This window comes from Vipera ursinii, assembly GCF_947247035.1.
Source record: "Vipera ursinii genome assembly, chromosome: 11".
In the NCBI taxonomy this organism is placed as follows: domain Eukaryota; kingdom Metazoa; phylum Chordata; class Lepidosauria; order Squamata; family Viperidae; genus Vipera; species Vipera ursinii.
The window spans coordinates 11,306,605-11,320,635 of NC_139524.1; the positions used below are offsets into that span (position 1 = coordinate 11,306,605).

At 44.1% G+C, this 14,031-nt stretch overlaps 2 protein-coding genes across 2 annotated transcripts in view; both read left to right on the forward strand.

Annotated features, from left to right (window-relative positions):
* The window catches only part of ABHD2 (abhydrolase domain containing 2, acylglycerol lipase), a 203,139-nt gene that overhangs the window by 19,859 nt on the left and 169,249 nt on the right, over positions 1-14,031 (forward strand). The gene's annotated exons all lie outside the window — the stretch shown is intronic.
* ACAN (aggrecan) overlaps positions 1,494-14,031 on the forward strand; it is a gene marked incomplete at both ends in the record, with an annotated part of 38,707 nt that continues 26,169 nt past the window's right edge. Inside the window, 7 exons of the mRNA XM_083371307.1 lie at positions 1,494-1,563; positions 3,556-3,942; positions 7,046-7,220; positions 8,721-8,848; positions 10,789-11,082; positions 11,343-11,828; positions 13,546-13,720. Of these exons, the coding sequence (XP_083227433.1) occupies positions 1,494-1,563; positions 3,556-3,942; positions 7,046-7,220; positions 8,721-8,848; positions 10,789-11,082; positions 11,343-11,828; positions 13,546-13,720 (1,715 nt within the window). The remainder of the gene's footprint in view (positions 1,564-3,555; positions 3,943-7,045; positions 7,221-8,720; positions 8,849-10,788; positions 11,083-11,342; positions 11,829-13,545; positions 13,721-14,031) is intronic.

The following is a 14,031-nucleotide window of genomic DNA, read 5'->3' on the forward strand; positions in this document are numbered from 1 at the left end:
ATAGAGCTGGAAGGGATCTTGGAGGTCTTCTAGTCCAACCCCCTGCTCAGACAGGAACCCCTATACAAGACATGTCAAACACAAGGCCCGGGGGCCAGATCCAGCCCGCGAAGTGGTTTCATGCGGCCCGCGAAGCCATCCTGGAAACAGTGAGGGAACGTCCCCCACTGCCTTGGCCCTGGCCCAGAGACCTTCCTCCTGCCAGAGACCCTCAGATCTGTCCTCCTCCTGCCCAGGCCCCCATAGGCACCCTTGATGCCAACGATGTAGAGCTGGCCATGCCCACCCAGTACGCCATACGCACTCTAGCCACGCCCACCCAGTAGGCCACGCCCACCCTGGCCCTACCCACTCGGCCCCCTGAGGGCAACCGCAATGCTGATGCGGCCCTCAATGAAGTTGAGTTTGACACCCCTGCCCTATACCATTTCAGACAAACAGCTTTCCAATCTCTTCTTAAAAGCCTCCAGTGATGGAGCACCCACAACTTCTGAAGGCAAGTCGTTCCACTGGTTAACCGTGTTAGGAAGTTTCTCCTTAATTCCAGGTTGCTTCTCTCTTTGGTCAGTTTCCAACCCTTGTTTCTTGCCCTGCTTTCTGATCCCTTCCAGTGCTGTTATTCTGTTAAAATGTTTCACTTCTCATCCAAGAAGCTTCGTTGGTTCCAGCAGGATGGAAAAAAAACCACAACAAAGCTTCTTGGATGAGAAGCGAAATGTCTTCTTTTTCTTCCTCAAGGAAAAAAACAGTCCAGTTGCCTTTTGAAAAGGCACCTTTCAGACAACTATGACCAGATGACTGAGAATCTCCACGGGCATTTTATATAACCTGGCTCATCTTATTAAGCTATAATATCATTTGCTTGGGCATAGCACGTTATCGTTATGTGAATCAAGCAATTATATCTTGGCAGCCTGGTCTTTAGATTTATTGTATTGTGTGAACCCAACCAATAGGTACCACTTGTGGCCTCATTATTTTCCCTTTTCCCACATCTCACTCACTTTATTGTTATGCTTCCATGATGGATTAAAACACAGTTTCCATTCTATCTGAACTGGATAAATGTTTTGACTAAACTATCGTTGCAAGTATAGTTTGTGCCACCCATAAGCCAATCTCCTTGTTCAGATGCATCAGAAAACTGTGATTTAATAAACCTTAGCAGCAATAGGCATCTGCTAATCGGGAGGTGACGATGTCCAGTTTACAGCTGTGACCAAACACCCAATTTTGAACATTGTCACCTCTTAATTTAAAGTCCGTATTGACTGTAATAGGCAGCACATCCAAAATATTGAAACGCAAAGTGTTTTTCTTCCTTGCCAGCTAGAGAATGTGAAATCCTAAAGACGCTGTTGTAAAATATTGTTGTCTGTCTAGGTGCTTGATATGGACTGAACCACCTCCTGCTAAATTGTCATTAGTGATCGTTTTGCTCATCCTAGCAAAAATACTAATTCACTATCCTCTATTTGTATTTCAGGAAAAGCATGACCACTTTACTACTAGCATTTGTGTGTTTGCATGTCATCGCTGCAGCCAACTCTGTGGAAGTTTTAGGTACGTCACACCAGGGGTTCACCTTTAGTATGAATTGTAAAGTAAAAAAAAAAACAGAAGCAATTCTGTTGCTTGTCTGGGAAGTAATTGACAATGTAAAAGAATTCTCATGCTGCTTCTTCTACGTTCTAAGTCAGGGGTCTTCAAACTTGGCCCTTTTATGACTCATGGACTTCAACTCCCAGAATTCCTCAGCCAGGCACGCTGGCTGAGGAATTATGGGAGTTGAAGTCCATGAGTCATAAAAGGGCCGAGTTTGAAGACCCCTATTCTAAGTTATCAGAGTTTCCATCTTCGGACATTGAACGGCTTCTGAAGCAAGAAGGAAGGTCATATGATCTTCCACATGTTGGCAGCTGCAGTCTCCGTCATCCTATACTATTAAGCACATTGGTTGAGTTTATGGAAGTTGTGGTTTAGCTACTAATGTGCATCCAGAAGATCCCATGTCCTCTGCCCTTTTCTTAAGAACTCTCTCAGCATTTTACAGATGGTTAAAATCACCGCAGTAGAAACTAAAGAAGAAGGATAAAATATAGTAAAGAAACAATAAGCAAAGTAACAATAAGTGGGCTCAGTCCCCAAATGCTCTACAAAAGAGCTCTGTTTTAAGTCTTCTTCTTCTTCTTTTTTTGCTGAAGGCCATTAGAGAGAGAGCCAAACTAATGTCAACTGGGAGGCCTTTCTAAAGGGGCAGCACGACCACAAAGAAGTGACTTCCCAGAATTGAAGAACCACAATCCCTTTTCCCTTTTGCCTCCTGGAAGTGAGGAACCACAAGCTGCTTCTTCTGGAATAATTGTGTAGCTCCAGCTGATTCTAACTGGAGAAAGCCGCCTTGAAAGCAACCAAGTGCCAAGCCATAGAGGGCTATATTGATTGAAACCAGTACTTTAAATGGAACTTAGAAGCTTATTGGCAACTAATGTAGGGTTGTAGCACATGCATAATGTGCTCCCAATGACACAAATTAGGCTGCTGCAATCTGGACCTGCTGCGGCTTCCAAGTAGGTTTTTTAAACAGTCCCAAGTAGAGCAAGCTAGAGAGGGCTAGTAAGGATAATGGGAAGGGCGTGAGCCATTTTAGCAAAGTTGTCTCACCCCAGGTAGAGCCATTGCTAATGTACCAACCAAAGCCAAGCCAAGCCTCCATGGCCGTAGTCTCCACCTTCTCCTTGAGAAGAAGTCCGAGGGGACCCTTAAGTTGCAAACCTGCTTCTTCGTGGGTAGCAGATTCCCACTAAAAGACAACAATGGATTAGACAAAGAGCTCTGGTGGACAATAATCATTCTGTATTGTTTGGATTCAACTGAACCCGTTCTGACTATTCAGATCCTCACTTTATCCAGGCAGTAAGACAAGACTTTGATGGCATCTCCAGCACTATGAAATCACATAGACTGCTACGGTGCATTTAAACTTTTTTTCCTCTCTAGAATAGAATAGAATAGAATAGAATAGAATAGAATAGAATAGAATAGAATAGAATAGAATAGAATAGAATAGAATAGAATAGAATAGAATAGAATAGAATAGAATAGAATAGACCTTGGAGGTCTTCTAGTCCAGCCCCCTGCTCAAGCAGGAGAACCTGTATGGTCACAGACAGGTGAATGTCTAGTCTCTTCTTAAAAATCTCCAGGGATGGAGCTCCCATGATTTCTGGAGGCAAGCTGTTCCATGGGTTCTTTTTAAAAGTTGGGTTAATGTTTGACAAATTGAGGAAAGCTGCATATTTCTGCTGAGTAGCCCCACTGAGAGCTTGGGCAGCAAACAAATTTAACAAACAAGCATTCCACTTGTTTTCTGCTTCAGACGGATCAAAAATCCTACTGCTCTGAGTTACGTCCAAGGGCTGGCCACGTTTGCCAGAAGGACACAGGCAGTTCTTCAAAGGGGCCTGGTTTGGAAATGATTCTGTCCGTTCAACAGGGATGATCCTGTGGTACTGATATTTCCTTCTTCTTTTCTCTTTTCCTTTTGGGCATCAGTAGACCACAGCGCCACGCTCAGTGTGAGCATACCTTTACGTTCTCCCCTGCGTGTTCCCTTGGGAAGAACGCTGACCATTCCCTGCTACTTTATCGACACTTTGGGGCCAGTCACCACAGCTCCCAACACCCCTCCGGTGTCTCCAAGAATCAAATGGAGTAAACTATCAGAAGACAAAGAAATTACCCTTCTAGTGGCCATGGATGGGCAGGTACGTATCAACACTGCCTACCAGGAGTCTATCTCTCTACCCAATTATCCTTCCATACCAACTGATGCTACTTTGGAAATCAAGACACTCCGGTCCAATGATACTGGGATCTACCGCTGTGAAGTAATTCACGGTATCGAGGACAGCCAGGACATGGTGGAGGTGAAAGTTAAAGGTGAGAAAGCAAATCTTCTTTTCTGTTTTGGAGCTGAATTTTGATTGGGGATGTCCTGCAAATTTCCCCTCCATTTTTATGAGGGGTCCTTGGTGCTGACATTGGTTGTTTTCATCAGTGCTAGCCCTGATGACATTACCTGGTTTGGCTAATGAAACATTTGCAAAAACACAACCAGACTCAGAGAGCAGCAAGGACCTCTCATGTCCTTTAGGGGGCTGGAGGCTAAAACATAAAGGGAACGGTTGCTGGAATTGGGTATATGTAGTTTAATGAAGAGAAGGGTGAGGGGTGACATGATAGCAGTGTTCCAATATCTCAGGGGCCGCCCCAAAGAAGAGGGAGTCAAGCTATTCTCCAAAGCACCTGAAAGCAGGACAAGAAGCAACGGATGGAAACTAGTCAAGGAGAGAAGCAACCTAGAACTAAGGAGAAACTTCCTGACAGTTAGAACAATTAACCAGTGGAACAACCTGCCTCCAGAGGTGGTGAATGCTCCAACACTGGAGGCTTTTAAGAAGAGACTGGACAGCCATTTGCCTAAAATGGTATAGGGTTTCCTGCCTGAGCAGGGGGTTGGACTAGATGACCTCCAAGGTCCCTTCCAACTTTATATTATTATTATTATTATAACCTTGTGCTACAGCTGTTCTTCTTTATTGGTACCTCCCTGCTTATTCCTACTTGTGCTCGTTGATTTTTGAAGAAAGGGTATATGCTTAATTGTGAATCAGAAGATTAAGTTATATGTCAGAAAGTATGAACCAGTGTCATTTAGAATGCTCCGAGTGAACATCCAAAAGTTGGTGGCTGTTATGTGTTATGCTTTAGCGATAATAAAAGATGTACAAAGCTACCATATTCTCTGATCCAGCATGAGAAAATATTCTGCCAAGTAGCCTGAATGGATGGGTGGGAATGAGATGAGGTAGTACAGAGAACAATGAGTCATGAACAAGAATAGTAACTGGGGGATATCGGCATTGAGTTGTTTACAGTGAACATGTCTTCGTTTGAATGTGTGACAAAGAAGCAAATATAAATCTAAAGGCATTACTAATGTATTGTTTATGATGGTTAGAAAGTTATAGTTCTTGTTTGGCAAGATTCTGTCTATTGGGTATTAGGATCAGATTCAATTGGATCTCACTGTCTTGTCTCTTGACTTGGGCCTGACATCAATCTTGCCAAATTAAAGTATAACTAGATATATCCTGAAAGATTCTAGAGTGTATTTACCCTGGACCTCTTTCCCCCCCCCCCCTGCTTCCATCTTGGGTCTCTATCTGGGGATGCTGTATGTGTGTGTTGCCCAAATCCTCCCTCTCTGCTGCTGCAAGTCCACAGTCTATTACAACCATATTCATTAGTCCAAAAGGAATTAGCATATGCACAGTCAAAGGATAACGCAACTGCTTTTGGTATAAATTAGATGTACTTTTAATGGGTTTCCCTTCCTTTGGCTTCTGAGGTCACAATGCTCTTTGGGTGATCTGATTTCATTGAGTGAATCCAAAACTATTCATCTTTTTTTGTGGGGCATTAAATGTCAAACTCGAGGTGCTAAATGAAGATCACATTTTTCTCATAGGAAGATGGCAGTGCTAAGAAGTCAGCCATTTGACCATTTTTACCTGAAAAGGATTTTAGATTTTGTCATTCATCTCTATGGATATGAATGGCTGAACTACAAGCACACATTATACACAGTTAGGCTAGTTTTGGGGAAACTAGCACCTTGTAGACACCCAATCCTTTTATTAACCTAGGCATTAAAACATTGCACCAATCCATAAGGTGGGTGTTCTGACCCGACTCCCCGAACACAAAAGACACACTGACAAATTTCCAATGTTCCTTTTATTCAGGAATGCCAGCAGTTTCACACAGCCGTCTGTTACAAGTCTTTAGTTGCCTCCAAACAACGGAGCTTGCTCCCTTTTCCCCTGCAGTTGTCTCCCAAAACCGAGAGTTAATCTCAGTCTCTCATACGCTTGCCAGCAACAGTCCTTCAGGCAGGCTGGCTCTTTTCCAACATGCACACGCTCAGAAGGCACTCCCAGTGCCACAGGATCTGAGGAAAACTCCGGCAAGTTTACAAACCAGAGTCATAATTCCAAATAGAAGTGGCTGATCGGTTGTCTGCCACTGTTGTGATTCAGGGTCAGCCTGTGGGTTCGGCAGTTGGGTCGGACGACTCAGAGGAGGAGGGGGAGGGGGCATTGAAGAGCTTGCTGAGGGGATTGGACAGCTTGATGAGAGCCCCCAGCCAGGCCCCTCTCATCTGGTCACGACGCAGACCCAGCTGTGTGAGCCTGACAGTGTGGATGAAGATGACCCACAGCTGGCCCTGTTCAAGGACGTCCGACGCAGGAGGCAGTCAATCAGGAGTAAACAGAGGAAGGCAATGGGGCACCTCGGAAGGAGGCAGAGAGAGGCCACGCCCTGAACTGTATTTAAGGGGAATGTGTGGGAGGGCTGGTTTGCTGAAGGCAACCGCTTGGATAATTCCTGTTTCATAGCTCCTGTTTCATGGTTGGTGTCTTGTCTTGCTCTGTTTTATGTTAATAAATTTGGCAGGCTTTATTCCAGCCTCTTGCTGTTTGTAAAGGGGTTGTCCCTGCTTTTGCTGCAGGGCCGGTAGCAGGCTGGTACAGAACAGCCACACCTATTCGTCTCTGCCCCTGCCTTTTATCCACAGCTGAGGGTGGGGGTCCGTTAGCAGTGGTGATTCTTCTGCCCCGAAGACCGGCCCATACATAGCCTCTCGCTGTTCTCCTCTTCTCAGCCTCCACCGTGCCCATGCATCAATCACTGGCCTCATGTGATCCTTCTCTCCTGAATCACTTGCCTCAAGCCATGGAGGTCTCCAGCCTTTCCATCTGGGGGCTGGCAGATGGCCCAGGCTCCACCTCTGTCCCTGCCTGCGACAGTTCCATTCCTTCATTCCCATCGGAGCTTTTAGATGGCCCCGATGCCCACTCCCGTGCTTCCTCCTCTGAGTCAGCCGCGGAGTTGTCCGGCGGCCAACAAACCACAACAGTGGGTTAGTTCAGTAGCCAAGTGAAGCCTGTTGGGTAAACTGAACCAATGTGTTTTCCAGGGATCGTGTTCCATTACAGAGCCATCTCTACCCGCTACACTTTAAACTTTGAGAAGGCAAAGCAGGCCTGCATCCAAAACAGTGCAGTCATTGCAACTCCTGAACAGCTCCAAGCTGCCTATGATGATGGTTTTGACCAGTGTGATGCTGGTTGGTTGTCTGATCAAACAGTCAGGTGAGCAATTGCCAATGTATACCATTTCCTCCAACTCATCTGTCAGATGCAAAGAACTGGGACCACACATTAAGTTCCAGCTAAAATGATTTATTGCTCATGTCTATACACAAGAATCTAGTCAACAAACAGTCATCACTATGTTGGTGCTAGATAAAGAGTCAGTGGAATTCAAGAGGGGATGGACTTAGAACCATTTGTGGGAACATAATGACTCTAGGCTGATTCCATTCTTGACGCCACCCGCTGGCTCTTCCTGCTCTTCTGCTACACCATCTGGGTAAACTAAAATTCATTTCCATGTTCCCCAGCCAGAGTGGTCGGTGTGGAGAGACCAATCATGGTATAATATTAAGTGGTGCTGCAGATCAGCAATTAGAGAAAGGGTAGGAAATTACGTGACTCGGCTATCTCCCTCCTGCTCATTTAATGAGAATTGAAGGCTTTATAGCTGGCAAGGAATCGGGTTTGTCTCTCCACACAATTCTGTTGGCCTGGATAATATTAGTGGAAATTCAGGAAAGAAAAGTAAAATTTTTAAAAAACATGGGTGCACACCTTCAGGGCAGGTGTCACTGAACTACTTCTCCCAGCTTCCCTCACAGATTGGCTTGCTTGCTGTGAGTTGCAGTTAAGTGACTTCCAGATGGTTAAGTTTTGTACAACTACGCAGCAAGGCAGAGATGAGCAACTTGAGGTCTCATCACTGGGTTTTACAGCTCCAGAATCCAGTTGTCATGGTTTCCTATCCATTGAATGATGGTAAAAGCCCTAGGAAAGGCTTAACTGTTGAAAAAAAAATCTAAAAGTCTCTCCCTCTCAAATAAATAAATAAAATCTGGTCCTACCCACACGACTCAATCATCACTGTCCTAGGCACCTTGACATGCTACATACAGCACCTGGCAGTGAAAATGTCCCCCATTTGTAAGCCTGGTCCCACTTGTCATCTTCAGGCTGGTGTCTTCAGCTTCATGCTTGTGCAAGCACGAAGCCGAAGACACCAACCTGAAAATGACGAGTGGAACCTTGTCGAAACATCGCCAAGACACTCTCAATCTTACACGGGAAAAGACCTGAATACGCCAAGACCTACATACCTGTACCTTTGAAAATCTACAAAAACATACACACACACACATACACACACACGAGAGAAAAATTTCTATCAGAGCTTGGGTCAAGAGCTTCCCTGAGGGAGAAATTTCTTATTTTTGTGAGCAAAAATTTATGGGATGGACAATTAAAAAAAAGAAAAAGAAAATGAAGATTGAAAACAGTGAGAAGAAGCCAGAGAACTGAGTGGTGGAACTCAGTGGTCCACAAGTGGAGGTTCTCCATGTTAGTTTTCCAGTTAACATAAAAGCTATAGTTCTGAATGCTCGATTATCTTTTTGATTTTTCTAGAAATTATTCCTATCCCAGAATATACTGTTTCCCTTCTCCATCCTTTTCCCTTGAAGATACATTTTCCTTTCCCTAATTCTTTTATTAAACTAGGTACCCAATGCACCATCCTCGAGAAGGTTGTTATGGTGACAAGGATGGATTTCCTGGAGTGAGAACATATGGCGTTCGAGATACAGATGAGACATATGATGTCTATTGTTACGCAGAGGAAATGGAAGGTAATAGTTTCTTGTTATACTTAACACACTTCTATTCTTCAAATAGAAGGCATTAATGATACTTGTGCAGGGTTTAAAACATTGCTCAATGATTTAAGCAGAAAAATAAACACATGGATTTGATGTGCTTTGAGATGCTTTTTAGGGTTATGAGATCTCAACCCAACGTGTACAAAGATTATTAAATGGGAATTCTTGTCCTCTTAAAATATTGGAAAAATCCACAATACTCAGGAAGAGTACTGTGGATATTTTAATCAGCACAGTTAAAGGCAATAACAAAAATTAAGCTGTTCAAGGTCAATCAATGTGAGTACTGAGAAGACTACTTGAAGTAGTGGCAGAGCAGCTGTTAAAATCAACCAGTTTGATCCACCCACAAAGCAAAGATTCATCTTGTTCTTCTTTGCCCATTCCCCTTATCCATCCACAAATGCCTTTTGAAGAGTTCCACAGAAAATCTTCAGTTCAAAACTAGGGTCACGTCTTAACTTGATAATAATGATATCAAAACCTACGGTAATTTCTGGATGACTTCTCCAAAGAGCGATATGGTTTGCCTTCAGAAGTTGTGGGTATTCTAACACTGGAGGTTTTCAAGAAGAGATTTGACAACTATTTGTCCAAAATGGTAGAGGAATTCCTGTTTGAGCAGAGGGTTGGACTAGAAGACCTCCAAGGTCCCTTCCAACTCTGTTATTCTGTTCTGTTTCTTTGCCAGAGGGGGAAGGAGCACAGGGAATTTTTGAAGCAACTGACCACCCTTTTCTGAATTCTGAAATTATTTTGGACAATGAGCTGCCTCTAAAGTTAAAGAAAACGCTCTTTAATAAGCATTTGGGGGGGGGGTCCATTAATATAGATTTTACAAGTAAACTTGTTTTGTAGTAACTGTACCATCAATCCTATTCAAAGCATTTTCTAGATTTATCAAAACTCTTATTTTCTGACTTTTTTTAAATCCTGCACTCAAGAATCTGAAAATAGCAGATCTGGTACCCTGCTTCTAATTTAATCCTCTCAGCACCCCATGGAGATAAATTATGCCGAAATTGTAGTGGGTGGCTGGTGGATTTGATAGCTTAATATTCTGGATTCATCTTTAGGACTGAATGAAAAGGTTGAACTTGCAGGGAGCAAGGGTGGGGAGGAGGAAGCAATTTGCAGACTATTCCCAGGGGTGACATAATTCTCTTCTCCGATGTAGCGTCTGAGTAGTTAATGAAGCTGTATTATAAGCGAAAGAAGGAACAAGCTGAGGAAGGAAAATCTTAAAGAGAAAAAGATAGAGGACGCCTGTTATTCTTTTTAAATGAATCCAACAGGGAGTAACCTCCATCCTTATCCACATTTTTCATGGTGCACCTAACTGATAAAATGGGTGGGGTTGTCTTAAAATGATAGGGGCTGTAATTTTTCCATGGTCCAGTTCTTAAGAAATCAAGAGTTCAAATTTCTATTCGTTCATTCTCAGAAATGTGTTTTCTAATCCATTTTCACACACACACACACACACACACACACACACACACACACACACACACAGTGTTTTCCTCTGGACTTTTCAGTCCCTGTGCGTAAACAAAGATAATGGATGGAAAAGTCTAATGAAGCTTCTCAATGGCGCCCGACCTGCGCTCCTTCCGGCGCGATCTAAAGACGTATCTCTTCGAACAAGCTGGCCTGGCCTGATGGGATGCGGTTGGGTTTTTATTACTTTTAACGTGTTTTAACCTATTGTAAGAGTTGTGGGCATTTTGTTTAATCTCTTTTAATTTTTGTATTTTGTCTTTTAACATGTACTGCCCTGTTCACCGCCCTGAGTCCTTCGGGAGAAGGGCGGTATACAAATAAAATTAATAAATAAATAATAAATAAATGAACGGAAGGGGCATCCTTCGGGAGCTAATCAGTGGCATGATTGTGCATTGTGATTGCAGGCAAAGTCTTCTACGCCACCTCCGCTGAGAAGTTCACTTTCTCAGAAGCGGCGGAGAAATGCCATAGTCTCGGTGGACGTTTGGCAACCACGGGAGAGTTATATCTGGCCTGGAAGGATGGGATGGATGTCTGCAGTGCTGGCTGGCTGGCAGACCGCAGCGTCCGCTATCCCATCAACAAACCAACTCCCATCTGTGGTGGCAACCTGGTGGGAGTACGTACGGTGTATCTTTATGTCAACCAGACAGGGTATCCTTACCCTCATTCTCGCTATGATGCCATTTGCTACACCGGTGAGTAGAAACAGAGACACTGCGCTATTTTTATTTTTATTTTCATTGTGTCTCAGTTTGGGCGGTTCTTCCTTACAATGTTTTGTGGTATTTTCTGCTTCCCGCCTTTTTTTAAAAAAAAAATTCACAGATGTGTATTTCTCTTCCTCTCAAATAAGCATTTGATGACAGTCCTGGAACAGCCTGAAAAAGGCGAGTTCCCTATTGTGATTTGCTTTACCAAAGCCAATAACTTTACAGTTACCTTCTTTGTGCTTTAGGCGCTGACTTTCATGTCCTCCGTGAGAATGTCACAGATGACTCTGTCGATGAGCTGGGCAGTGGCTTCACCATCCAGACATTCACGGAGTCAGATATTGAGCTGGAGCTTCCACGCAACACAACCGAAGAAGAAGCTCGAGGAAGCATTGCCACCTTGGAACCGATAGACCTGACCACCACCTCCTTAGAGGTGGATGAAGGCATCACAGAAAGTCCAGGTCTCTTTCCAACAGGTTTCACTGATGAGGCAGAGAACAGGACTGAGGTCGGGATCTGGGAGGAGCTAGGAAATTGCACTGCCTCAAGCCTGGATGCGCTCTTCCCCACGGCTATCCCAGAAACCACCTCAGAGGAATACAGTTCATGGCCCACTGCTGCCACAGAATCCGAATCAGCCTCACCATTTACGGCAGAAGAGCAGATTGTGCCAGGGACAGCTGTTCCTGATGTGGATCAAGTCCCTCAGAAACCCATGTCTCCCACAGGTAGAGAACCAAGGGTATCCTCTGTTTTTCAATGAACAGTGCGCCTTCCTATATGTTAAGGTGAAGCATCAAGCTAATTAATAGACAAAAACGATAGAGAATTCAAAAACTATCAGCAAAAGCACTGAAGTAATTAGTAGCTTGTTATTGTTGTTGTTGTTTGTTGTGTGGTTGTGGTTGTTATCCTGCATGGCTTGGCATCAGGTTATTTTTATTTTTATTTTATTTTTTATTTTAATTCCATTTATATCCCGCCCTTCTCTGAAGACTCAGGGCGGCTTACAAGCTTAGCAGTAGCCTTCATCCTATGTATATGCCTGCTTGTTAGGGTTTTCACACACACCCCCAAGTGGCATTATTACAAAGTCAGCTTAATTGCCCCCAACAATCTGGGTCCTCATTTTACCTACCTCGGAAGGATGGAAGGCTGAGTCAACCTTGAGCCTGGTGGGACTCGAACCTGCACTAATTGCAGGCAGCTGGTGTTACTGAAGGAGGCCTTAGCCCACTGCTCCACCAAGGCTCAAAAACTATTTGAAGGATAGTTTTTCCCCAGTCACATCTACCTGGCCCACCAGAGTAGGGAAGCAGGGGATGTTGCGTGCCCCCTTCCCTAATGAGGTACATCTGGTGAGACCCAGAAGAAGGACCTTCTCCATTATCCCCAGGGAAATTAGTTTGCCCCCCCCCCCCATTTTGACACTCTTTTGCAATGTCTTGAAGACCTGGTTTGGACAACGGACCTAAGGAACCAAGAGTGGCATAGAGCCCATCAAGTGGCTGGTTTGATTGGTTGTAGCCAGGGAGGTGAGAGGGGGTTATTTTTATCTATACATTGTTTGTTGGATTTTTATTTCTGTACGCTGCCCAGAGTCACTGAGAGTGAGTGAGCAGCCCAGTGATGGGATTCAAATATGTAAAAAAAACGGTTTTCTGTGTGGATGCCGCTTCCGGAAATCCATTCTGGGCCTGGGAAACAAAAACTTAGCTACCGGTTCTGCCGAAGTGGTGTGAACTGGCTGAATCCCACCACTGGGACAGCCATATAAATTCTGTTTAACAAACAAACAAACATTATTCAAAAGCATGGCCAGAGAGAAAGATTTGGGGGCTTTGCTTGAAGGTTCAGACTGGGTGCAATGTCCGTGAGAATGCATTTCATGATTGGAAGAGAGATAGGAGATGATCCTGCCGTGTGCATGGCAGAGAGAGCATTTCTGAGGCAGATTTTTAACAAATATGAAACCCCTACACTAAGCCATGGAAACAGCTTTCCCAAACTGCATCACCTCCTTGAGAACCATGTTGTGTGAACATGATTTCTGGGCTGTCTTCCTCACCTCCAGAGCATCTTCTAACTTTCTCTGTGCTTTTTCCCTTCTTCTCTGATACCTTTTCTCTCTTCAGCTTTTCAACATTAGGTGGGCACACTGTAGGGCACACATACAATCTTCTCGATCCTTTCATGAGACACGATCTCTGCTGAGTTTGGGAGGAGCATGATTTTAAACAAAACTTTTCCGAGTGTTTGCACCACACTGGAACTCTACCCTCATCCCGTGGGTCATGTGAATCAGATACCAAGAACTGTATGGAGTACGGGAATAACTCCCAGCAAAAAATATTTTATCTTGTTTTTCTTTCCTTAACTACCACCCGTGCATCCTATTTCTTTTTCAACCTACTTCCTACTTGTGTTGTGTTGATTTCTCTGCAGGTGTCGTTTTTCATTACCGGCCATCCACCAACAGATATTCCCTGACTTTTGTCGAAGCTCAGCAAGCTTGCCTAGATAATCATGCTGTTATTGCTACTCCAGAGCAACTACAGGCTGCCTATGAAGAAGGCTATGAGCAGTGTGATGCTGGCTGGCTAAGTGACCAGACGGTTAGGTAAGAAGGCTCTGGGCTGATGGCTAAGGAAGGAACATACCACGCAGAGGAATTTTCCTGTCTGCAGAACAGATTTTCCTGTCTATTTTAATCAGCCTCCGGGGATCCCCATTAAGCAGGAGTACCACTAATTTCTATAGATTCTGTTATTGGGATGCCCATTTTTTTCCCCTTACATTATCTACTGAGTATAAAAACAGGGGCTGCATGCAACACACATCACCCAGATGCTAAACTAATCCATTTTTGCTAGGTCCTCATGATGTCTTGGACTTTAGACTAGCCAAATTGGTTGAGCTTGCAGAAACAGG